This window comes from Oncorhynchus tshawytscha, linkage group LG07, assembly GCF_018296145.1.
Source record: "Oncorhynchus tshawytscha isolate Ot180627B linkage group LG07, Otsh_v2.0, whole genome shotgun sequence".
Classification (NCBI taxonomy): domain Eukaryota; kingdom Metazoa; phylum Chordata; class Actinopteri; order Salmoniformes; family Salmonidae; genus Oncorhynchus; species Oncorhynchus tshawytscha.
This window is the reverse complement of record NC_056435.1, coordinates 13,598,726-13,626,391: the sequence shown is the minus strand read 5'-3', so window position 1 is coordinate 13,626,391 and position 27,666 is coordinate 13,598,726. Positions and strand designations below refer to the sequence as shown.

Here is a 27,666-nt window from a genome sequence, read left to right as displayed (position 1 = left end):
TTTATTTACATTTACATTCAGGGCGGGATCAGCCAACGGCTTCCCTCATGCGCAATTCCTTTGCAGTCTGGACGTGGAGGGGTGAACATCTCCTGCTCTGACTGCAGCTGGGAGGGACTGGTGCGAGAGGACTGGGCCACCTGTGAGTGCTTTGGGACCCCCGGTAGAACCCGCTGCTCGTTGAGAAGAGTAAGAACGATACATGCTTTCACGTCAGAGTCCCAATAACACCAGAAAAAGTCGCTAGATTTGTCGCTAGTCTCTTTTTTGAAAATGTGTTGCTAGAGGGGTCTGAATACTCGCTAAATATAGCGACAAAGTCCCTAAGTTGGCAACACTGCTGACAAGGTACAAATCTGTCGTTCTGCCATTGAACAAGGCAGTTAACCCACTGTTCCCCGGTAGGCTGTCATTGTAAATAATAATTTGTTCTTAACTGGCTTGCCTAGTTCAATAAAGGTTAAGTAAATACATTTTTTTAAAGTATGCCATGGTTCGTTAGACAAAGCGTTTTGGAAAATGAAGGGCTTTCTAATTATTAAAGATCATGTTCTGACTGATATTTTCTCATAAGAACTTATAGGCCTGTGTTAATATTATAATATTTGCCATTTAGCAGACGCTTTTATCAAAAAAGGGACTTAGTCACAGATGCATACATTTTATGCATGGGTGGTCCCAGGAATCCAACCCACTGCCCTAGCATTACACGCATCGTGCTCTACCAACTGAGCTACAAAGGACCTCAAACCTTATTTTTTGGGGTTTGAGTACTTATGATACCCACTGTACATTGAGAAAGGAAGCTGAGCTGAGTTGCTATGGGGGGGGTTAGTAGATATTCAATTCAATCTCTGTGTGTGTCTTTTACTTTCCCCATTCATTTTGCCCATAGTAATGGCTGATTCAGTTCTGCATTTTTGAACTACAACTGGTGAGCTCTATGGTGTGGGGTGGGGTGGGATAGGAGGAGGGGGGGTGGGGTTTAGGAATGGAGTTGCTCACGTTTACATACAAACAGACTGCAGAATTGATGCGTGGCACAGGAGCGTATGTGGTGCCAGTCTACGACTTGGACATGTATTTAAATCACGATTTACAGTTAGTTGTTGACAGCCCCCGAAACACCAAACACACATGTACAAACACCTTCTAGACCTTGCCTGCGTCCCAAATGGCACCTTATTTCCTACATAGTGCGCAACTTTTGAATAAGGTGCCATTTGCAACGTAGACCTTGTGTAGCCTGAGGAAGTCAGATAGCAGACACACACCCGACACAGGGCGGGCCATGAGAAGGGAGGTACAGATAAGTTACGCAGGCAGGCCCAACCGTCAGAGAAGCGCCCTACTAAGGTTGTTGGTCTCTCCATCGCAGGCGGCAGAGATGTAAGCACTCATGTTAACCCTCTCTCTCTCTCTCCCATTCTGTAGCCAAATTTGTATTTTTACTTTGTTTTTCCCACTAATGGCTCCTCAATGGTCATTCATCTTCGCTGTTAGAGATGCAAGCTCCCTGCCATCTCTCTCTCTCTCTCTCTCTCTATCTCACTAACTCTAGCCTAATTCATATTTTTACCATCTGTAGGATGTGTGTGTGCCTTATTCTCATCCATCCCCTCTCTTTCTGTAGGAGTGTGTGTGTATCTCTACTGGATCCCGTCATGTTGACCCAGCCTGCTCCGGAGCAGGGAGGTGTGTTGCTGAACAGTGGCCTGCACATGAAGAGCAAGAAGGGTCTGGAGGCCGGGAAAGTGGAAGGCCTGCAGGCCCGGGGCCAGTGGGCCAGCAAGGCAGAGTTCCTGCTGGCTGTGGCGGGACAGATCATAGGCCTGGGCAACGTGTGGAGATTCCCCTACCTGTGCTACAAGAACGGAGGAGGTGAGAAACTAAGTTTTGAAGGAAAGACGTTACCACAGATGTCAGAGCTAACTGTACTGTTTTGAATCATAACATCAACGGAACAATACAGAAAGTGGGCGCCGTAAAATAACCCTAGGGTCAACCACTGTAAGAATAACATCTCACGTGACTTCCTACTGTACAGACATAACACTATGTAGGCCTTATCTTGGAACCCAGAGTTAAATGTTAGGGTAAGAGTCAGTCACGAGACTAAAGTAGGCCTACATGTACAGTTGGTATGATAAGTGTTCACCCACCTTGGATTTTTTTCACATTATGTTGTGTTACAAAGTGGGATGGAAATAGATTTAATTGTGATTTTATTTTTTGCAATTGATAGACACAAAATATTCTACAATGATAGTGGAACTAAAATTCCATAGATTTTTTTTTTACAAATTAATACTAATTAAATAACTAAAATATAGTTGTTGCATAAATATTCACCCTCTTTTGTTTAGGCAAACCTAAATTAGTTCAGGAGTAAAATTTGACTTAAGAAATCACATAATAGGTTCCATGGACTCACTCTGTGTGAAATAATAGGTGTTGACATGATGTTTTTATGACTACCCCTTCCTTACTCTGTCTCCCATACTGTGGGGCAAAAAAGTATTTAGTCAGCCACCAATTGTGCAAGTTCTCCCACTTAAAAAGATGAGAGGCCTGTAATTTTCATCATAGGTACACTTCAACTATGACAGAAAATCACATTGTAGGATTTTTAATGAATTTATTTGCAAATTATGGTGGAAAATAAGTATTTGGTCAATAACAAAAGTTTCTCAATACTTTGTTATATACCCTTTGTTGGCAATGACAGAGGTCAAACGTTTTCTGTAAGTCTTCACAAGGTTTTCACACACTGTTGCTGGTATTTTGGCCCATTCCTCCATGCAGATCTCCTCTAGAGCAGTGATGTTTTGGGGCTGTTGCTGGGCAACACAGACTTTCAACACCCTCCAAAGATTTTCTATGGGTTTGAGATCTGGAGACTGGCTAGGCAATTCCAGGACCTTGAAATGCTTCTTACGAAGCCACTCCTTTGTTGCCCGGGCGGTGTGTTTGGGATCATTGTCATGCTGAAAGACCCAGCCACGTTTCATCTTCAATGCCCTTGCTGATGGAAGGAGGTTTTCACTCAAAATCTCACGATACATTCATTCTTTCCTTTACACGGATCAGTCGTCCTGGTCCCTTTGCAGAAAAACAGACCCAAAGCTTGATGTTTCCACCCCCATGCTTCACAGTAGGTATGGTGTTCTTTGGATGTAACTCTGCATTCTTTGTCCTCCAAACACGACAAGTTGAGTTTTTACTTAAAAGTTCTATTTTGGTTTCATCTGACCATATGACATTCTCCCAATCTTCTTCTGGATCATCCAAATGCTCTCTAGCAAACTTCAGACGGGCCTGGACATGTACTGGCTTAAGCAGGGGGACACGTCTGGCACTGCAGGATTTGAGTCCCTGGCGGCGTAGTGTGTTTGTTACTTTGGTCCCAGCTCTCTGCAGGTCATTCACTAGGTCCCCCCGTGTGATTCTGGGATTTTTGCTCACCGTTCTTGTGATCATTTTGACCCCACGGGGTGAGATCTTGCGTGGAGCCCCAGATCGAGGGAGATTATCAGTGGTCTTGTATGTCTTCCATTTCCTAATAATTGCTCCCACAGTTGATTTCTTCAAACCGAGCTGCTTACCCATTGCAGATTCAGTCTTCCCAGCCTGGTGCAGGTCTACCATTTTGTTTCTGGTGTCCTTTGACAGCTCTTTGGTCTTGGCCATAGTGGAGTTTGGAGTGTGACTGTTTGAGGTTGTGGACAGGTGTCTTTTATACTGATAACAAGTTCAAACAGGTGCCATTAATACAGGTAACGAGTGGAGGACAGAGGAGCCTCTTAAAGAAGAAGTTACAGGTCTGTGAGAGCCAGGAATCTTGCTTGTTTGTAGGTGATCAAATATTTATTTTCCACCATAATTTGCAAATCAATTCATAAAAAAATCCTACAATGTGATTTTTCTGGATTTTTTTCTCTCATTTTGTCTGTCATAGTTGAAGTGTACCTATGATGAAAATTACAGGCCTCTCTCATATTTTTAAGTGGGAGAACTTGCACAATTGGTGGCTGACTAAATACTTTTTTGCTCACTGTATATTATACGTCTCTTTATCTGTGTTCATCCATCCCCCTCTCTCTCTCTCTCAGGTGTGTTCTTTGTGCCCTACCTGTTGTTTTTGGTTCTGTGTGGTGTTCCTCTCTTCCTGATGGAGACCTCTCTGGGTCAGTATACCAGCCTGGGAGGGGTCAGTGCCTGGAGGAGCATCTGCCCACTGTTCGGAGGTACAAACACACACCACCCCAAGGTATACATCCACGCACAAATAGGGCTGTTGCGGTGACCGTATTACTGCCACAACAGCGGTCACGAATTACAACGGCAGTCAAATTCCATGTGACTATTTGGTCGCTGTAATTAGGCTTCTCCAAGCTCTGATGCTGCTGATGGTCATTAGTAACCTACCAAAGTTGCTAACTGCTGGGTATTCAGCACTCTATTGTCCCTCTAATCACTCTGACAGCAATGAGAGCCCATGAGCTGATGTTGCTCAACATTTTTATAGGCTATGCAATTGCGTGAGAAAACAGAGTGATGGCCTCTATTAAAAAGAGGAGGCTCCCATCAGCTTTCTAATGGCTAGGCCTACTATATTTATTTCTCAACTTTCCTAATATTAAGCACATTGCTTCTCTTCACAACAGGAGTATAGCCTACCTGGCTGGCATGAAAATGAACCATGGGAAATGCATCCTCCATTCACTATTTAATTGGATAGATGACATGTATTTTTTTCCCCTGCCCCTGTTTCAAGACAGGTGGATGATAATGGTCCATTCTAAATAAAAAGCGTATATTATTTTAGTCTATGTAAAGATAAGATTAAATCATGACTAGTCTGATGGGTGACAATATTAGCCTATCACTTGTGAATGATGCCCAGGCAAGAAACAGCGCATTCCTTTTAATTTGTGACGTTTTGTTCAAATCATAGTCACACACCTCATGTAGCCTATCCCATAGGCCTATATATTTTAATAAGGTTTGTATCACAACTAAAGTGGCCAAATAACTTCTTAAAATTAAGCATATTAATGCGATTTACAAGGGGTGTAGAGTAGAGGTCCACCGATTATGATTTTTCAACGCTAATACCGATTATTGGAGGGACAAAAAAATGCGATACTGATTAATCGGCCTATTTAAAAAATATATATATATGTGTGTATTTATTTGTAATAATGACAATTCCAACAATACTGAATGAACACTTATTTTAACTTAATATAATACATCAATAAAAATCCATTTAGCCTCAAATAAATAATGAAACATGTTCAATTTGGTTTAAATAATGCAAAAACAAAGTGTTGGAGAAGTAAAAGTGCAATATGTGCCATGTAAAAAACAAAAAAGCTAACGTTTGAGTTCCTTGCTCAGAACATGAGAACATATGAAAGCTGGTGGTTCCTTTTAACATGATGCTTCAATATTCCAAGGTAAGAGGTTTTAGGTTGTAGTTAATATAGTATTTATAGGACTATTTCTCACTATACCATCTGTATTTCATATACCTTTGACTATTAGATGTTCTTATAGGCACTTTAGTATTGCCAGTGTAACAGTATAACTTCCGTCCCTCTCCTCACCCCTACCTGGGCTCGAACCAGGAACACATCGACAACAGCCACCCTCGAAGCAGGCGTTACCCATCGCTTCACAAAAGCCGAGGCCCTTGCAGAGCAAGGGGAATATCTACTCCAAGACTCAGAGCGAGTGACGTTTGAAACGCTATTAGCGCGCACCCCGCTAACTAGCTAGCCATTTCACATCGGTTACACCAGCCATTAGGCTAATAGGCTTGAAGTCATAAACAGCACTGTGCTTGCGAAGAGCTGTTGGAAAAACGCACGAAAGTGCTGTTTGAATGAATGTTTACGAGCCTGCTGCTGCCTACCATCACTCAGTCAGACTGCTCTATCAAATATCAAATCATAGATTTAATTATAACATAATAACACAGAAATACGAGCCGTTGTTCATTAATATGGTGGAATCCGGAAACTATCATTTCGGAAGAAAAAAAACTTTTATTATTTCAGTGAAATACGGAACCGTTCGATATTTTATCTAACGGGTGGCATCCCTAAGTCTAAATATTCTTGTTACATTGTACAACCTTCAATGTTATGTCATAATTAGGTAAAATTCTGGCAATTTAGTTCGCAATGAGCCAGGCTGCCCAAACTGTTGCATATACCCTGACTCTGCGTGCAATGAACGCAAGAGAAGTGACACAATTTCACCTGGTTAATATTGCTTGCTAACCTGGATTTCTTTTAGCTAAATATGCAGGTTTAAAAATATATACTTCTGTGTATTGATTTTAAGAAAGGCATTGGTGTTAATGGTTAGGTACAGTCGTGCAACAATTGTGCTTTTTTAACAAATGCGCTTTTGTTAAATCATCCCCCATCATCCCCCAGTTGCATCGATTATATGCAACGCAGGACACGCTAGATAAACTAGTAATATCATCAACCATGTGTAGTTAACTAGTGATTGATTGATTGTTTTTTATAAGATTAAGTTTAATACTATTTAGCAACTTACCTTGGGTTCTACTGCATTCACGTAACAGGCAGGATCCACGTGGAGTGCATTGAGAGGCAGGTGGTTAGAGCGTTGAACTAGTTAACCGTAAGGTTGCAAGATTGAATCCCAGAGCTGACAAGGTGAAAATCTGTCTTTCTGCCCCAGAACAAGGCAGTTAACCCACCGTTCCTAGGCCGTCATTGAAAATAAGAATGTGTTCTTAACTGACTTGCCTAGTTAAATAAATAAAATTAAAAAAAATACAAATCGGAGTCCAAAAATACAGAATTCCGATTGTTATGAACTTGAAATCAGCCCTAATTAATCAGCAATTCCGATTAATCGGTCAACCTCTATTGTAGAGCCTGACTGGCATACATATGCAGCACGTGAGTTTCATGTTTGGGGAAGATAATTTTCACCATTAAAAATGCACAATCACATTTCGGTCACTTTTGAGAATGGTGTTTTCCAGCTAATTGATTGCATTTTGGAACATTCATGCTGATATCCTACTGCTGTGTGCATATTGCTACGCTTATAATGTGAAGAAATAGCCTAATAGTTTACCAACAATTTAAGCTAACCGTTCTGTTCTGTTACGTCAACCTCATTGCTTACAAAATGTTTTGCTGTTGTGTCAACCTCATTGCTTACAAATGTCCCAGATTACAAATGTCCCAGCAAAACAGGCTCCACCCCCAACTGCCCTGAATGAGGGGTCGCAACTGCCTTAATGACTTACACACACACACTCTCACTCATCTGTGGTGCCATGTGTTATTGTTTGTTTTGACAAAACAGTGAGAGGGTTTAAGTTATGTTTAGTTGGTTTGGACAGACTGAAATGAATGAGTTAAAGCCACAGACTTGATGATGATGATAGCTACATCTCTAGATTGAACTGTTCAGGTGGCGCAGAGGCATAGGTAAACTAAGCTACACTCAACCCTCTCGTTTGATCTTATTCTCAAATGGTCTCCTTGTCTCCCTTAGACGTTTTTAGAAATAGATGAGTCTAGGAACTACTTTTCAGTCTCGCTGTATCCTACTACTTCCAACTGCATTGTCTAAACCAGACACGGTCATTGCGTGTCTCGCGAGACGCCTGCGTCTCTTGGCGACTTAATTGGTGACTCGTGACAATAGTCTGAAAGAATGTGTTTTCCTCAGTCAGCCGAAGTTCATAGAATCGTGGTATCAGTGTCCGTTTCTAGTGCCTCTGGCGCATCTTGAAATAGTTTTTTTTCCTACGAATTTGGCTCTAGATTTTCAACGGTTGGAGCTATTACCATCCCTGAAAGCTAAGACTTTCAGGAACAAGTATGTGTCTTCTGTTTCCATCTAAGACACAAGCTGTGCAGGACTTTTTTAGAAGGGAGAGTGATGAATTTGCACAGGATAACTGAGGGAAATGAATAGATTCTCCATAAACAAGCATACATAAGATTGTTTGATGACCATCCCTGATGTTTTCTTGAACATTACAATACCTTTCTGATGCATTTCAATCATTCCAAGGCCTGCTTTCTTCAGACTGAAATTTGCCATTACCTGATTTAACATATCTTGTGCTAGATAATATTATTGAGAGTATGGCAATAAGGTCAGATTCTAACAATTCATCACATTTGTTTCTGATATCCCCAAATGTCCTAAAGTAGAGATTCAGGTAATCAAATAACTTGGAGGTCCATGTTAATACATGTAAGTATTATGTAGAAATTAGTTTAAGATCTTCAATTAATCAATTTTAGTTTGTGACCCCCTCCAACCCCCGTTCTCCAATGGGAATGGCGCCTCACCAAGTGATTTTGTTTTACAAAAGTTGTTCCCTCTGAAATATAAGTGACTAACACTGGTCTAAACTGTTCAACCTGGGACATGTTCATGAGGGAACACCATAGTGAAACATTTTACAACAGAAAGCAAAAACACGCATATCTTATTAAGTTCAGATATTGGCTTGTTTTCTCTTTTTCTTTGTGCCGTTCTGTCCCGTTTCGTAACCTGGGTACTGGTCTGTTTGTGCCATCATGCCACGCCTTGTCATGTCAAACATGTTTTGCATGACGAGGGGCATGATGGCTCAAATAGACTGGTACCCCGGCTCTGCCTGCTGAACACAACCTGGGTGTGGTACTTTCTACAGGTGCAGCCAGATGACTAGCTTCTTAGCAAAGCCACCTGGTCGACACATTGTAAACGTAGTCTATCTTGTAAACAAGCTGGTGTTAGAACTCTCTGCCTCTGGATAGCTTTCCGGTTCACGTAAACATGCCTCTTCCTCCTCCTCCTCCTCCTCTCCCCCTCATACAGACAGCTGCTGTTCTCTGTCCATATGGCCAACAGCTGCACAGACACACTTACATGCTTGTACACACACACACACACACACACACAAATACAGTGCATTCGGAAGGTTTTCACACCCCTTCCCTTTTTCCACATTTTGTTACGTTACAGCCTTATTTTAAAATGTATTAAATAAATAAAAATCCTCATCAATCTACACACAATACCTCATAATGACGAAGCGAAAACAGGTTTTTAGATATTTTTACTAATGTATGAAAAAACAAACGATAATAATACTTTATTTACATAAGTATTCAGACCCTTTGCTATGAGACTCGAAATTGAGCCCAGGTGCATCCTGTTCCCATTGATCATCCTAGAGATGTTTCTACAACTTGATTGGAGTCCACCTGTGGTACATTTAGTTGAATGGACATGATGTGGAAAGGCACACACCTCTCTATATAAGGTCCCACAGTTGACAGTGCAAAAAACAAGCCATGAGGTCGAAGCAACTGTCCGTAGAGCTCAGAGACAGAGCTCAGAGACAGGATTGTGTCAAGGAACACATCTGGGGAAGGGTACCAAAACATTTCTGCAACATTGAAGGTCACCAAGAACACAGTGGCCTCCATCATTCTTAAATGGAAGAAGTGTGGAACCACCAAGACTCTTCCTAGAGCTGGCCGCCCAGCCAAACTGAGCAATCAGGGAAGAAGGGCCTTGGTCATGGAGGTGACCAAGAACCAGATGCTGTGCAGTGATGCTCTCCATCCAACCTGAACTCCCCAAATACAGGTGTGCCAAGCTTGTAGCGTCATACCCAAGAACACTCAAGGCTGTAATCACTGCCAAAGGTGCTTCAACAAAGTACTGAGTAAAGGGTCGAAGTACTGATGTAAATGTAATATATTTTCTAAATTATACATTTGCTAAAACCTACTTTGGGGGTATTGTGTGTAGATTAATGGGGGGGACAGTTCATCAAATTTTAGAATAAGGCTGTAATTGTAACAAAATGTGGAAAAAGTCAAAGGGTCTGAATACTTTCCCGAATGCACTGTACACGCTCGCACAGACACACAGAGCCCAGATAAGACAGCAGGCATGGAATGTTTACAGCGAGTTGTGTGATGGCCAACAGAGCCATGTGTTAGCAGAGGGACAAAACACTGCTGCAGCATCTGTGTTTTGGTACATTTAGTACTAGTAGATTGTTTTTAGACTTGTCTGCCTGTGCACGTGTTCAGGCTCTTTTTAGTGCGTCCTAAATGTTAAGGGTGAAATCTTTTCTTAAAAGCTATGCAAATGTATGTGCACGTTTACCTGTACCCTTGTTAATCCATGATCTACATGGGAGTTTGTTTTGTGTGTCTGTTATTAGCGTTTTTATCAAGCGGTTAGTAACGACCACTCAAGGTGATTGGTTAAAAGCCAAGTTGTGCGTTGTTCACGAAATAGCACAGGGAATGCACACTAACGGTTTTATTTGAATCATAGCTGTGTATCCATTAGAATGTATCAGTGTTTTTTTCCCCCTGTGCCTGCGTGTTTGTTGTTTGTGTGCCTCTGCCCGTGTTTGAGTGTGTAGGTTTTGTGTGTGTGTGTGTGTTGTCTTAGTGCCTGTGGGTGTGTAACTAAAGTTATTCATGCAGTAAAGGTCTGACAAAGTTTTAGACACTTTTGGTACTTTTGTATCGATGAGTCCATGTGACTTAAAAATAAAACAAGTTTGAATCCTTGATTGTAATGTTTTATTCATTTATTTAACCAGGTTAGTTTCAAGAGAGACCTGGATTGTGATTTGTAGATATAAATAAAGTATTTGGAATGTGTTTCCACAGGTCTGGGCTTTGCCAGTCAGGTGATGATCCTCCACGGGTGTGTGTATTACATTGTGGTCCTGGCCTGGGCTCTCTTCTACCTGGTGCACAGCTTCCAGTCAGAGCTGCCCTGGGCCCACTGCAACAACACCTGGAACACAGGTACACCATGTACTGATACCATTTTCACACTGAGTCAAACTGAGCCAAGCTGTACTCGGCTGGCCTGTTTATGCATCCACAATATTTGCTGGAACCATACTGGAAGTTGGGGATGTTGATAGGTTATCTTATTTTCAAAGAGGTAATATCAAATAGGCCTACATATGTCAACTAGTGTCAAATATTTGAACGCATTGGAGATGTGTTTGATTAGGTTGGAGTTTGCATTTTTGGGACGAATTCCAATGGTTCCATTGTACCAGAAAACCTAAATCAAGTGCAGCTCAATTATCCGGTCCAAGTATTTGACCTACAGGTGCCTATGTACCTATTTGACCCAGGTCTGTGAAATATTTCACATATTTCTCTTTATCTTCCAAAGGCAGTTGACACGTTTTTCGGCAGTTGCTATTGCAGTTTTTCCCAATTGTTAACGCACGTTTGCTGAAACTACATCCAAGATGCACAAAACAATTTCCCCAAAAACCACAGACGTCTTGCAAAATGAAACATAGCAATCAAAATCATGTACTCCCTGCTCAAAGTGAAACTCTGTAAACAAATCAATGTATACACATCAAATGAAAGGAACAACTAAGGTCACACTAAAATGACATATTCAAAACACTACTATCAGAAACTATTTCAGTGTAAAGACTAAGATTTTGTTGATATACTGTATATTGTTTGTGTGTACTCAAACAAGAAAGGAACACATGCAAAAATGGAAGTTTTATATTTCAACATGACTCAATACATGTCAAACAGAATACTGTAAAAATGCATAAATACAGTAAATATACAGTTGGAAGTCGTACGTTTACGTGCACCTTAGGCAAATACATTTAAACTCAGTTTTTCACAATTCCTGACATTTAATCCTAGTAAGAATTCCCTGTCTTAGGCCAGTTAGGATCACCACTTTATTTTAAGAATGTGAAAGGTCAGAATAATAGTAGAGTGATTTATTTCTGCTTTTATTTATTTCATCACATTCCCAGTGAGTCAGAAGTTTACATACACTCAATTAGTATTTGGTAGCATTGCCTTTAAATTGTTTAACTTGGGTCAAACATGTTGGGTAGCCTTCCACAAGCTTCCCACAATAAGTTAGGTGAATTTTGGCCCATTTCTCCTGACAGAGCTGGTGTAACTGAGTCAGGTTTCTAGGCTTCCTTGCTCGCACACGCTTTTTCAGATCTGCCCACTAATGTTCTATGGGATTAAGGTCAGGGCTTTGTGATGGCCACTCCAATACCTTGACTTTGTTGTCCTTAGGCCATTTTGCCAGAACTTTGGAAGTATGCTTGGGGTCATTGTCCATTTGGAAGACCCATTTAGGACCAAGCTTTAACTTCCTGACTGATGTCTTGAGATGTTGCTTCAATATATCCACATAATTTTCCTACCTCATGATGCCATCTATTTTGTGAAGGGCACCAGGCCCTCCTGCAGCAAAGCACCCCCACAACATGATGCTGCAAGCCTCCCCCTTTTTCTTCCAATCATAACGATGGTCATTATGGCCAAACAGTTCTATTTTTGTTTCATCAGAACAGAGGACATTTCTCTAACTTCCGGCGCCGACAGAGATGGCCGTCTCGCTTCGCGTTCCTAGGAAACTATGCAGTTATTTGTTTGTTTTTTACGTGTTATTTCTTACATTGGTACCCCAGGTCATCTTAGGTTTCATTACATACAGTCGAGAAGAACTACTGAATATAAGAGCAGCATCAACTCACCATCAGTACGACCAAGAATATGACTTTCCCGGAGCGGATCCTGTGTTCTGCCTTTCACCCAGGACAACGGAATGGATCCCAGCCTGCGACCCAAAACAACGACGTCGTAAAAGAGGCAAACGAAGCGGTCTTCTGGTCAGGCTTAGGAGACGGGCACATTGCGCGCCACTCCCTAGCATACTACTCGCCAATGTCCAGTCTCTTGACAACAAGGTTGATGAAATCCGAGCAAGGGTAGCATTCCAGAGGGACATCAGGGACTGTAACGTTCTTTGCTTCACGGAAACATGGCTCACTCGAGAGACGCTATCTGAGTCGGTGCAGCCAGCTGGTTTCTCCACGCATCGCGCCGAAAGAAACAAACATCTTTCTAGTAAGAAGAGGGGCGGGGGCGTATGCTTTATGGTTAACGAGACGTGGTGTGGTCACAACAACATACAGGAACTCAAGTCCTTCTGTTCACCTGATTGAGAATTCCTCACAATCAAATGTCGACCGCATTATCTACCAAGGGAATTTTCTTCTATTATAATCACAGCCATATATATTCCCCCCCAAGCAGACACATCGATGGCTCTGAATGAACTTTATTTGACTCTTTGCAAACTGGAATCCACATATCCTGATGCTGCATTCATTGTAGCTGGGGATTTTAACAAGGCTAATCTGAAAAAAAGACTCCCTAAATTGTATCAGCATATCGATTGCGCAACCAGGGCTGGTAAAACCTTGGATCATTGCTATTCTAACTTCCGTGATGCATATAAGGCCCTCCCCCGCTCTCCTTTCGGAAAAGCTGACCACGACTCCATTTTGTTGCTCCCTGCCTACAGACAGAAGCTAAAACAAGAAGCTCCCACACTGAGGTCTGTTCAACGCTGGTCCGACCAATCTGATTCCACGCTCCAAGACTGCTTCCATCACGTGGACTGGGATATGTTTTGTATTGCGTCAGACAACAACATTGGCAATGACGGTGAGCGAGTTCATTAGAACGTGCGTTGAAGATGTCGTTCCCATAGCAACGATTAAAACATTCCCAAACCAGAAACCGTGGATTGATGGCAGCATTCGCGTGAAACTGAAAGCGCGAACCACTGCTTTTAATCAGGGCAAGGTGACCGGAAACATGACCGAATAAAAACAGTGTAGCTATTCCCTCCACAAGGCAATCAAACAAGCTAAGCGTCAGTATAGAGACAAAGTAGAATCGCAATTCAACGGCTCAGACACAAGAGGTATGTGGCAGGGTCTACAGTCAATCACGGATTACAAAAAGAAAACCAGCCCAGTCACGGACCAGGATGCCTTGCTCCCAGGCAGACTAAATAACTTTTTTGCCCGCTTTGAGGACAATACAGTGCCACTGACACGGCCCACAACCAAAACATGCGGACTCTCCTTCACTGCAGCCGAGGTGAGTAAAACATTTAAACGTGTTAACCCTTGCAAGGCTGCAGGCCCAGACGGCATCCCCAGCCGCACCCTCAGAGCATGCGCAGACCAGCTGGCTGGTGTGTTTACGGACATATTCAATCGATCCCTATCCCAGTCTGCTGTTCCCACATGCTTCAAGAGGGCCACCATTGTTCCTGTTCCCAAGAAAGCTAAGGTAACTGAGCTAAACGACTACCGCCCGTAGCACTCACCTCCGTCATCATGAAGTGCTTTGAGAGACTAGTCAAGGACCATATCACCTCCACCCTACCTGACACCCTAGACCCACTCCAATTTGCTTACCGCCCAAATAGGTCCACAGACGATGCAATCTCAACCACACTGCACACTGCCCTAACCCATCTGGACAAGAGGAATACCTATGTGAGAATGTTGTTCATCGACTACAGCTCAGCATTTAACACCATAGTACCCTCCAAACTCGTCATCAAGCTCGAGAACCTGGGTCTGGACCCCGCCCTGTGCAACTGGGTACTGGACTTCCTGACGGGCCGCCCCCAGGTGGTGAGGGTAGGTAACAACATCTCCACTCCGCTGATCCTCAACACTGGGGCCCCACAAGGGTGCGTTCTGAGCCCTCTCCTGTACTCCCTGTTCACCCACGACTGCGTGGCCACGCACACCTCCAACTCAATCATCAAGTTTGCGGACGACACAACAGTGGTAGGCTTGATTACCAACAACGACGAGACGGCCTACAGGGAGGAGGTGAGGGCCCTCGGAGTGTGGTGTCAGGAAAATAACCTCACACTCAACGTCAACAAAACTAAGGAGATGATTGTGGACTTCAGGAAACAGCAGAGGGAACACCCCCCTATCCACATCGATGGAACAGTAGTGGAGAGGGCAGTAGGTTTTAAGTTCCTCGGCGTACACATCACAGACAAACTGAATTGGTCCACCCACACAGACAGCATCGTGAAGAAGGCGCAGCAGCGCCTCTTCAACCTCAGAAGGCTGAAGAAATTCGGCTTGTCACCAAAAGCACTCACAAACTTCTACAGATGCACAATCGAGAGCATCCTGTCGGGCTGTATCACCGCCTGGTACGGCAACTGCTCCGCCCACAACCGTAAGGCTCTCCAGAGGGTAGTGAGGTCTGCACAACGCATCACCGGGGCAAACTACCTGCCCTCCAGGACACCTACACCACCCGATGTCACAGGAAGGCGATAAAGATCATCAAGGACAACAACCACCCGAGCCACTGCCTGTTCACCCCGCTATCATCCAGAAGGTGAGGTCAGTACAGGTGCATCAAAGCTGGGACCGAGAGACTGAAAAACAGCTTCTATCTCAAGGCCATCAGACTGTTAAACAGCCACCACTAACATTGAGTGGCTGCTGCCAACACACTGACTCAACTCCAGCCACTTTAATTATGGGAATTGATGGGAATTGATGTAAAATATATCACTAGCCACTTTAAACAATGCTACTTAATATAATGTTTACATACCCTACATTATTTATCTCATATGTATATACTGTACTCTATCATCTACTGTATCTTTATGTAATACATGTATCACTAGCCACTTTAAACTATGCCACTTTGTTTACATACTCATCTCATATGTATATACTGTACTCGATACCATCTACTGCATCTTGCCTATGCCGCTCTGTACCATCACTCATTCATATATCTTTATGTTCATATTCTTTATCCCGTTACACTTGTGTGTACAAGGTAGTAGTTTTGGAATTGTTAGCTAGATTACTCGTTGGTTATTACTGCATTGTCGGAACTAGAAGCACAAGCATTTCGCTACACTCGCATTAACATCTGCTAACAATGTGTATGTGACAAATAAAATTTTATTTTATTTTTTCTCTCCAAAAAGTGCGGCCTTTGTCCCCATGTGCAGTTGCCAACCGTAGTCTGGCTTTTTTATGGCGATTTTGGAGCAGTGGCTTCTTCGACATAGGACTTGTTATGTCTTGCTATGTCGACATAGGACTTGTTTTACTGTGGATATAGATACAGTGAGGGGGGAAAAAGTATTTGATCCCCTGCTTATTTTGTACGTTTTCCCACTGAAAAAGAAATGATCAGTCTATAATTTTAATGGTAGGTTTATTTGAACAATGAGAGACAGAACAACAACAAAAAAATCCAGAAAAACGCATGTCAAAAATGTTTTAAATTGATTTGCATTTTAATGATGGAAATAAGTGTTTGACCCCTTCTCAATCAGAAAGATTTCTGGCTCCCAGGTGTCTATTATACAGGTAAGGAGCTGAGATTAGGAGCACACTCTTAAAGGGAGTGCTCCTAATCTCAGTTTGACACCTGTATAAAAGACACCTGTCCACAGAAGCAAGCAATCAATCAATCAATCAGATTCCAAACTCTCCACCATGGCCAAGACTAAAGAGCTCTCCAATGATGTCAGGGACAAGATTGTAGACCTACACAAGGCTGGAATGGGCTTTGCTGCAGGAGGGCCTGGTGCCCTTCACAAATAGGGAAAAACTGTAAACCAGTTTACATTTGGAAGAGAAAGAGGTATGGGATGATGATGAGTCAAGTTGAGCTAAGGTGAGTTTAGTTGAGTTAAGGTGATCGTGTGTTGAAGTTCTGTCTGTCTTGTAGATACCTGTGTGTTGTTTGACTGTCAGAACCTAACCTCTGGGACCGGCCTACCAGAGAACGCTACCTCGCCTGTCATCGAGTTCTGGGAGTGAGTCTCGCCCACGTTCCTTACAACACGACTGCATTTTGTTTCCTTAGAAATGAAGTAAAGGGGCATTATATGCAGCTTTTTGGCTGGCATTTTAAAATGTGAGGTATTAACAATGTCGTGTCCGTGAATTGCCAAAGTTCGTTTTAGGGGACATAGAGAAGACTGGAGACATTGTAGACGAGGTAGGGTCACATTTCCAACCGGGGTTTGGGTTTAAGGGGGTTCAGTTTTACCAAGAGTAGAGTGATCATAATCTACCTTTGGCATTACAGTGGCTTTAAACAGGTTCATGTTTAGCCTTGTATCTATTTGGGGGTATTATTAATTGTGTGTGTGTGTGTCCGTCCAGGCGGGAGGTCCTGCAGCTGTCCAGTGGACCAGATGAGCTGGGGCCAGTCAGCTGGAGGATGGCTCTGTGTCTACTGCTAGTCTGGGTCGTCTGCTACTTCTGTGTGTGGAAGGGGGTCAAATCCACTGGCAAGGTGAGCACAAATACACATACATACAGTGGGGTCTGAAATTGACACCCTTGACAGAGATTAGCAAAAAAAAATGATGTATAGAATAAATAATTCAAATACTGAGCTATATTGTATTACATTTTTGGGGGGGGGAATTAGAATATTTTATACTAACTATTTTGTTTACCAAGTAATATTTTCTCCGCAAAAAGGTAGCAAAACCTTTCAATACCTCACCTGGCGAGGATACCGCCACTGGGGCTTTTTCTAAAATGTTTTATGAGATTGGAGAACACATTGGGAGGGATCTGAGACCATTCCTTCATACAGAATCTTTCCAGATACTTGATGTCCTTTGTGTGCTCTTACTGACTGCCGACTTCCATTGAAACCACAGGTATTCAATGGTGTTCAAGTCCGGAGACCATTGCAAAATGTTAATTTTGTGGTCAATGAACCATTTCTTCGTGGATTGATGTGCTTATATATACAGTACCAGTCAAAAGTTTAGACACACCTACTTTGTACTATTTTATACATTGTAGAATAATAGTGAAGACATCAAAACTATGAAATAACACATATGGAATCATGTAGTAACCCAAAAAGTGTTTTATTATGTATTTGAGATTCTTCAAAGTAGCCACCCTTTGCCTTGATGGCACACTCTTAGCATTCTCTCAACCAGCTTCACCTGGAATGCTTTTCCAACAGTCTTGAAGGAGTTCCCACATATGCTGAGCATTTGTTGGCTGCTTTTCCTTCACTCTGCAGTCCAACTCATTCCTAAACATCTCAATTGGTTTGAGGTTGGGTGATTGTGGAGGTCAGGTCATCTAATGCAACACTCCATCACTCTCCGTTCTTTGTCAAATAGCCCTTACACAGCCTGGAGGTGGGTTGGGTCATTGTCCTGTTGAAAACGAATGAAAGTCCTACTAAGTGCAAACCAGATGGGATGGCGAATCGCCGCAGAATGCTGTGGTAGCTATGCTGGTTAAGTGTGCCTTGAATTCAAAATAAATGAATGACAGTGTCACCAACAAAGCACCCCCACACCATCGCACCTCCTCCTCCATGCTTCACGGTGGCTACCACACATGCGGAGATCCTCCGTTCACCTACTCTGCAACTCTGAAAGACACAGCGGTTGGAACCAAAAATCGCAAATTTGGACTCATCAGACGAAAGGACTGAATTGATTGCAAATAAATTCATTAAAAATCCTACAATGTGATTTTCTGGATTTTTTTTCTAATTTTGTCTGTCATAGTTGAAGTGTACCTATGATGAAAATGACAGGCCTCTCTCATCTTTTTAAGTGGGAGAACTTGCACAATTGGTGGCTGACTAAATACTTTTTTGCCCCACTATATGTATGTATGTATGTATGTATGTGTGTATATATATATACGCCTCCCACACCAACCCTCAACATGTCTTGACCACCGAAGTCCATTTGATGTCACAAAGCTGTCCAGTACTTAGAAATATCCTCTGTTGTCCTGGTTTCCAGTGGTTTGCAGAAGAGGATGTCTTCCTTATTTGACCCCCCCATAAACGTAACGGACATATACCAGAAGCTGTGCCAGGCCCGCCACGTCTGACTCATTCAGCTGTAGTGCATATAATTCACTGGCTTGTATGCGAAGCAATAACAGTTTCAAAACATCTCCTACCATGTTACTGATGCATTTTGAAAAAGGTGTTGTTTGATGAAATCATTGTCTGTATAATTTTTTGGGCCTTTTCCCCCAGCATTGTCCCAGCCATATCCACAGCAGCAGGAATAATGAAGTTCTCCGCAACAGGGCTTGCCCGTCCAAGCCACTCGGGTAGATCACCTTACAAGACGCTTTTAGCCCCTTCTTATTAATGGTATCTGTTGCTTTTATACATGTCTTACTACTCGAAAGTAGTCTTTATTCTCGCTCAAAAAACTCCAGTGGCTTATTTTTTTTAATTGTCATGTTTCATTTCTAAACGTCTTCGCAAGAGTGAACGTTTCCCTTGAGAGGGTTAATGTGATTGGATGTTAATTATTTGACTAGGCTACCTGTATTTGACATTGTGTTGTTATTTCACTGAACACTAGATGGTTTAATTGTATATTTGGCAGTGCAACGAGGCTACTCAGGCGAGAAAAAATCCTCACCCAAAATGTATAGCCCCGTTGGAAGAAATGTAGTTCGAAAATGTGAATCACATTTTTATTTGGCGTACCCCCGACGGCATTGCGCGTGCCCCTGGGGGTACCCCAGTTTGGGAATACCTGGGTATACCCCAGTTTGGGAATACCTGATATAGAATATGAACTCGGCAAAAAAAGAAACGTCATCTCACTGTCAACTGCATTTATTTTCAGCAACTTAACATGTTATGTTAATACAAATATTAAAACAAGATTCAACAACTGAGATACAAACTGAACAAGTTCCACAGACATGTGACAATCAGAAATGGAATAATGTGTCCCTGAACAAAGGGGGGTCAAAAATAAAAGTAACAGTCAGTATCTGGTGTGGCCACCAGCTGCATTAAGTACTGCAGTGCATCTTCTCATGGACTGCTCCAGATTTGCCAGTTCTTACTGTGAGATGTTACCCCACTCTTCCACCAAGGCACCTGCAAGTTCCCAGACATTTCTGGGGGGAATGGCCCTAGCCCTCACCCTCCGATCCAACAGGTCCCAGGTGTGCTCAATGGGATTGAGATCCGGGCTCTTCACTGGCCATGGCAGAACACTGACATTCCTGTCTCGCAGAGAACGAGCAGTATGGCTGGTGACATTGTCATGTCAGGATGAGCCTGCAGGAAGGGTACCACATGAGGGAGGAGGATGTCTCCTTGTAACGCACAGCGTTGAGATTGCCTGCAATGACAACAAGCTCAGTCCGATGATGCTGTGACACACTGCCCAAGATCATGACAGACCCTCCACCTCCAAATCGATCCCGCTCCAGAGTACAGACCTCGGTGTAACCTTCATTCCTTCAACGTTGAACGCAACTCCCGCCACACACCTGAGAGAAAACCGCCACTCGTCAGTAAAGAGCACTTTTTGCCAGTCCTGTCTGGTCCAGAAACCCACCGGCAATGTTGTTGCCGGTGATTTCTGGTGAGGACCTGCCTTACAACAGGCCTACAAGCCCTCAGTCCAGCCTCTCTCAGCCTATTTGCGGGATTGTGCGTTCATGGTGTATCTCGGGCAGTTGTTGTTGCCACCCTGTACCTGTCCCGCAGGTGTGATGTTCGGATGTACCGATCCTGTTGATACACATGGTCTGCCACTGCGAGGATGATCAGCTGTCCGTCCTGTCTCCCTGAAGCGCTGTCTTAGGTGTCTCACTGTACAGACAATACAATTTATTGCCCTGGTCACATCTGCAGTCCTCATGCCTCCTTGCAGCATGCCTAAGGCACATTCACACAGATGAGCAGGGACCCTGTGCATCTTTCTTTTGGTGTTTTTCAGAGTCAGTAGAAAGACCTCTTTTTAGTTTCCTAAGTTTTAATAACTGTGACCTTAATTGCGTACCGTCTGTAAGCTGTTAGTGTCTTCACCACCGTTCCACAGGTGCATGTTCATTAATTGTTTATGGTTCAAAGAACAAGCATGGGAAACAATATTTAAACCCTTTACAATGAAAATCTTTGAAGTTATTTGGATTTTTACTAATTATCTTTGAAAGACAGCTTCCTGAAAAGGGGACATTTATTTTTTTTGCTTAGTTTAGAAGGTATTATAGCATTTTCGAATGGAATTGAAATGTATAGTATAGATGTGGTTGACATAAGGTATCATAGATGTACAGTTACATATATGTGATTGATATAGAATCTAGAACTTATCACGCCATTTTCGGTTAGATTTCAGATATTATTGATCTAGAAGCTATCCTACTGTTGTTCCAGGTGGTCTACATTACCACCACGTTCCCCTACTTGATGCTGGCCATCCTGCTGGTACGTGGCATCACCCTGCCTGGAGCTGCCCAGGGCATCGTCTACTATCTCAAACCCAACATCACCCGCCTGGCAGACCCACAGGTACCTGCGACCCACCCTCATACCCGCCCACTACCCACACCCATACCCGCCAACATACTGGGTCTTTTTTTGATTAGGCACAAAACTGAAGAAAACTGACTGAAACAGGGAGAGACTACCAGAACTTGTCCCATAAGAAATGTTTACATTGTGAAACGTTTTAGAACGTTTTTCAATGTGTGCCCTAATAAACATGACCCTGGTAATTTCTGAGAGGATACTGATTGTACTGGCTGCTTTTTAGCCAGTCCCAAGCGCCCCTCTATTGGAGTAGGTCTGGTCTAGTCTGAATCAGTCTATGTAGGGTGTCAACCCACTCGACCCAGAGTGGTTGAAAACCACTTTGGTGTTGACATTTCTCTTCCTTATGTTATAAACACATTTTACGAAGACAAATATGATTATTCGGCTTGGGCGACATACCAGTTGCGGTCGGTGCCGTTTAAGGTTAGGGAGGACAATTTAGTTCTTCTTTGAGCATGGCCTTATTTCTATTACAGCATATTGGATGACTGATATTCCATTTACCCAACTCAATGTAACATAGGTTTAGGCTACTACATGAGACTTAAATTTGCGCTATACCCATCATCAGGTTGCTACCACCTAAGTTTATAACGTAGGTGCACAGGTTGAGAGTAATTGGAGTAATCAAGGTGACAGACAGTGACACATTCAATACCATCTTGCACCCTCTTGCCTGCATCAAGCTGATCATTTGTCCAAACGGTTGCAAAACCTTTCGTTTTGCAACTAAAACAAATTCAGCTCGGTTCATCCCTGTTTCATTGCGTTTGCTTCCATTTCGGAAACATATTGCAACAGAATCTGCGGAATAAGTATACCCCTGATCACCCGCGCAAACAGTTCACTTTCTTAGCAGCCATATACAGCATCATCACTTTCCTCATTGTATAAATCCTTCTCGCATCTATGCGCTCTCCTCCTCTCACTTTTTCCCTTTGCTAGTGGACTTCTGTGCACAACACAACAGCTGTCTGTGACCAAGTGAAAAAACCTCTCCAAGCCAAACCTTCATACCATAACCATTAACCACTACACTGCCTACATCGTTGTCACCATATTATCTAATGTCATAGTCAACATAGCTACTAGAACTGACTCATTAGTAAACCCACAATCCAATCCATATGTACAATCACACAGTACAGTGTACAGCAAGGTGTTTAGCAGTTACACTGGCCAGCTCCGTTGGCAATAAATGAATATGACTAAAAGCTTACTTTCACTTGGAAGAGTTGCCGTGTTGGATAGCCTTAGCCAGTTAGCTAACATAAATTGCATTCGTCTCACTGTTTGATTCAGGTTGTTGACTATACTAAATTAGCTGCATTAGCTAGCTAAGTAAGTGAAAGGTAAACTAAAGAGAAAACAACACAACAAAATATAGCTAGCTCTCCCTCTGCTGCGTCTCCTTTTAAATTTTTGGGAAAAAGTGTTTTTTCAAAACTGTACAACTATTGTCGTTCTCTCTTTGAGTCAACTACTCACCACACACTATGTACAGCAGTGCTAGCTAGCTGTTGTTTATGCTTTCGGTACTAGATTCATTCTCTGATCCTTTGAGTGGATGGACAACATGTCAGTTCATGCTGCAAGAGCTCTGATAAGTTGAAGGACGTCCTCATTATTAGGGCTGTGGCGGTCATAAAATTTCGTCAGCCCGTGAATGTCAAGAAACTAATTGTCGGTCTCATGGTTATTGACTGTTAATTAACATCAACACATTTAGCATTTCCTGACTTCCACTACAAGCCACTGATGCAGACCTTTGGAACATCTACATTTTAATAACTCTAATAGATCCATGAAAAATAGCCTAAACCTTCACAATAAATCCATTATTTATTTTTAGACTGGTCTAAAGAAACATGATATGAAGAATACATTGTCTATTTCAGAAGAAAATAATAGCACACTTGTCCATATGTTAGGTCCTGATTTTTTTAAATGTATTTAACTACGCAGGTCAAATAAGAACAAATTCTTATTTTCAATGTTGTCCAAGGAACAGTGGGTTAACTGCCTTGTTCAGGGGCAGAACAACAGATGTTTACCTTGTCAGCTCGGGGATTCGATCTAGCAACCTTTCGGTTACTGGCCCAACGCTCTAACCACTAGGCTACCTTCTTCCCCCTGATTGGGCTATGCCATATGGCTGTGGGCTACACTAGTTCATTTAGCAGACAAGATTTGGTTAGAATTCCATGCCATTATTTTATGGTATGAAGAATACAATTGAACATAGCTGAATAAAATAGAAAGGATATTTTGATTTGATGTATATTGATTTGAGGGAGTGCACACATGCGGCTATTCTGTGTTGTGCGGTTAGCAAAGAAATAGGTACTCCTATATGCTTAATTTAAGTTATCAATGTAACTTTAGTTGTTCTACAAACACTGGGCTCTATGTTTGGATTTTTAATACATTGTAAGGCTACATGAAGCGTCTCTAATGATGATTTGAAAAAAGTAGCTTGAAGGCATGAGCTCTGCTTTGTTTTTTTTGTTGCGCAGGCTGTACACACTTCATCTGTCTCTCATTTTCAATTTGACAAGCACTTGATAATGTCTCGAATTTCCCGGCGGCAATTTTCCTATGAGAAAGGTTCAGAACTTTTGTGAAACAGCACAGTTGAAAAAGAAATGACAAGTGGAAAACTGGTTTGTGTTAAGAGGTAGATGGGAGGGGTTGAGGGTAGCTGAAGGATGGGATTAAACCAAATAACTATTGTAAAATACATTGTGTCCGTAAAATTCATATAGTATGTATAAGCTGGAAGTAGAATCCTAAGTGTTGTCCATTATTTTACTCCAATTAGGGGAGGGGTGTAAGGGTTAGGGGAATATAATAAAGGAAAATATATATGTTTAAATATATATATACACAGTACCAGTCAAGAGTTTGAGTTGGTGTCCATTCAACAGTTTTCTTTATTTGTATTATATTCTACATTGTAGAATAATAGGGAAGACATACACTACCGTTCAAAAGTTTGGGGTCACTTAGAAATGTCCTTGTTTTCCATGAAAACATACATGAAATTTAGTTGCAAAATGAATAGGGAATAAAGTCGTTGACAAGGTTATAAATATTGATTTTTAATTGAAATAGTAATTGTGTCCTTCAAACTTTGCCTTCGTCAAATAATCCTCCTTTTGCAGCAATTACAGCCTTGCAGACCTTAGGCGTTCTAGTTGTCAATTTGTTGAGGTAATCTGAAGAGATTTCACCCCCATGCTTCCTGAAGCACCTCCCACAAATTGGATTGGCTTGATGGGCACTTATGTACCATACGGTCAAACTGCTCCCACAACAGCTCGATAGGGTTGAGATCCTGTGACTGTGCTGTCCATTTCATTATAGACAGAATACCAGCTACCTGCTTCTTCCCTAAATAGTTCTTGCATAGTTTGGATCTGTGCTTTGGGTCATTGTCCTGTTGTAGGAGGAAATTGGATCCAATTAAGTGCATTGCGTTGCAAAATGGAGTGATAGCCTTACTTCTTCAAGATCCCTTTTACCCTGTACAAATCTCCCACTTTACCACCACCAAAGCAGATGGCGTCAAGCACTCCTCCCGTATCTTTTCATTTTTTTTCTGCGTCTCACAAATGTTCTTCTTGTGATCCGAGCACCTCAAACTTAGATTTGTCTGTCCATAACACTTTTTTTCCAATCTTTCTCTCTCCAGTGTCTGTGTTCTTTTGCCCATGTTAATATTTTATTTTTATTAGCCAGCCATGTAGCTTTTTCTTTGCAACTCTGCCTAGAAGGGCAGCATCCCGGAGTCGCCTCTTCACTGTTGACGTTGAGACGGGTAGTTTGTGGGTACAATTTAATGAAGCTGCCAGTTGAAGACTTGTGAGGCATCTGTTTCTCAAGCTAGAAACTCTATTGTACTTGTCCTCTTGCTCAGGGCCTCCCACTCCTCTTTCTATTCTGGTTAGTGCCAGTTTGCGATGTTCTGTGAAGGGAGTAGTACACAGCGTTGTACGAGATCTAAAGTTTCTTGGCAATTTCTCGCATGGAATAGCCTTCATTACTCACAACAAGAATAGACTGACAAGTTTCACAAGAAAGGTCTTTGTTTCTGGCCATTTTGAGCCTGTAATCGAACCCACAAATGCTGATGCTCCAGATACTCAACTAATCTAAAGAAGGAGAGTTTTATTACAACAGTTTTCAGCTGTGCTAAGATAATTGCTAAAGGGTTTTCTAATGATCAAGTAGCCTTTTAAAATTATAAACTTGGATTAGCTAACACAACGTGCCAAAGGGACACAGGAGTGATGGTTGCTGATAATGGGCTTCTGTACGCCAATGTAGGTATTCCATAAAAATCTGCCGTTTCCAGCTACAATAGTCATTTACAACATTAATGTCTACACTGTATTTCTGATCAATTTGATGTTATTTTAATGGACAAAACAATGTGTTTTTCTTTCAAAAACAAGGACATTTCTAAGTGACGCCAAACTTTTGAACGGTAGTGTATGTTAATTTGTTTAACACTTCTTTGATTACTACATGATTCCATATGTGTTATTTCATAGTTTTGATGTATTCCCTATTATTCTACAATGAAGAACATAGTAAAAATAAATAAACTCTTGAATGAGTAGGTGTGTCCAAACTTTTGACTAGTACTATACAGTTGAAGTCGGAAGTGTACATACACCTTAGCCAAATACATTAAAACTCAGTTTTTCACAATTCCTGAGATGTTTATCCCAGTAAACATTCCCTGTCTTAGGTCAGTTAGGATCACCACTTTATTTTTAGAATGTGACATGTCAGAATAATAGTAGAGGGAATGATTTATTTCAGCTTTTATTTCTTTCATCACATTCCCAGTGTGTCAGAAGTTTACATACACTAAATGATTATTTGGTAGCATTGCCTTTAAATTCTTTAACTTGGATCAAACATTTTGGGTAGCCTTCCACATGCTTCCCACAATAAGTTGGGTGAATTTTGGCCCATTCCTCCTGACAGAGCTGGTGTAACTGAGTCAGGTTTGTAGGCCTCCTAGCTGGCACATGCTTTTTCTGTTCTGCCCACAAATTTTTGATAGGCTTGAGGTCAGGGCTTTGATGGCCACTCCAATACCTTGACTTTGTTGTCCTTAAGCCACTTTGCCAGAACTTTGGAAGTTTGCTTGGGGTCATTGTCCAATTAGAAGACCCATTTGCGACCAAGCTTTAACTTTCCTGACCGATGTCTTGAGATGTTGATGCTGCCACCGCTGTGCTTCACGGTTGGGATGGTGTTCTTCGGATTGCAAGCCTCCCCCTTTTTCCTCCAAACATAATGATTGTCATTATGGGCAAGCAGTTCTATTTTTGTTTCATCATCATTTTTCTCCAAAAAGTACGACCTTTGTCCCCATGCGCAGTTGCAAACCGTAGTCTGTTTTTTTTATGGCGTTTTTGGAGCAGTGGCTTCTTCCTTGCTGAGCGGCCTTTCAGGTTATGTCGTTATAGGACTTGTTTTACTGTGGCTATAGATACTTTTGTACCTGTTTCCTCCAGCATCTTCGCACCAAAGTACGTTAATTTCTAGGAAACCGAATGCGTCTCCTTTCTGAGCGGTATGACTGCTGAGTGGTCCCATGATGTTTATACTTGCGTACTATTGTCTGTACAGATGAACGTGGTACCTTCAGGCGTTTGGAAATTGCTCCCAAGGATGAACCAGACTTGTGGAGGTCTACAATTTTTTTTCTTAGGTCTTGGTTGATTTCTTTTGTTTTTCCCATAATGTCAAGCAAAGAGGCACAGAGTTTGAAGGTAGGCCTTGAAATTCATCCACAGGTACACCTCCAATTGACTCTAATAATGTCAAATAGCCTATCCGAAGCTTCTAATGCCATGACATCATTTTATGGAATTTTCAAAGCTGTTTAAAGGCACAGTCAACTTACTGTATGTAAATTTCGAACCCACTGGAATTGTGATACAGTGAATTATAAGTGAAATAATAAATCTGTCGGTAAACAATTGTTGGAAAAATTATTTGTGTCATGCACAAAGTAGATGTCCTAACTGACTTGCCAAAACTATAGCTTGTTAACAAGAAATTTGTGGAGTGGTTGAAAAACGAGTTTAAACGAGTGTATGTAAACTAAGTGTATGTAAACTTCCGACTTCCACTGTGTGTGTGTGTGTGTGTGTGTGTGCGTGTATATCTATCTATCTATCTATAATCTCAGTGCCTTGCAAAAGTATTCACCCCCTTGGTGTTTTTCCTATTTTGTTGCATTACAACCTGTAATTTAAATGGATTTTTATTTGGATTTCATGTCCAAATAAAAAGCACCATTTAAATCCATTGTAAAAAATGGAAAGAATATGGCACAACCACAAACCGCCCACCAAAACTCATGGACCAGGCAAAG

General features: G+C 42.0%; 1 protein-coding gene across 13 annotated transcripts in view; it reads left to right on the top strand.

The window, feature by feature from the left end:
- The window catches only part of LOC112254017 (sodium- and chloride-dependent GABA transporter 2-like), a 40,195-nt gene that overhangs the window by 1,505 nt on the left and 11,024 nt on the right, over positions 1-27,666 (top strand). For 3 of the 13 annotated variants that reach the window (XM_042324139.1, XM_042324137.1, XM_042324141.1), the window contains exons 2-7: positions 1,634-1,881; positions 4,113-4,247; positions 10,701-10,841; positions 16,641-16,728; positions 17,081-17,213; positions 21,108-21,242. In XM_042324139.1, coding sequence (XP_042180073.1) covers positions 1,634-1,881; positions 4,113-4,247; positions 10,701-10,841; positions 16,641-16,728; positions 17,081-17,213; positions 21,108-21,242 — 880 coding nt within the window. Of the gene's footprint in view, positions 1-21; positions 190-1,055; positions 1,390-1,633; positions 1,882-4,112; positions 4,271-10,700; positions 10,842-16,640; positions 16,729-17,080; positions 17,214-21,107; positions 21,243-27,666 lie in introns of those variants that run through there. The other 10 variants (XM_042324134.1, XM_042324145.1, XM_042324143.1 and 7 more) reach the window with 9 other exon arrangements.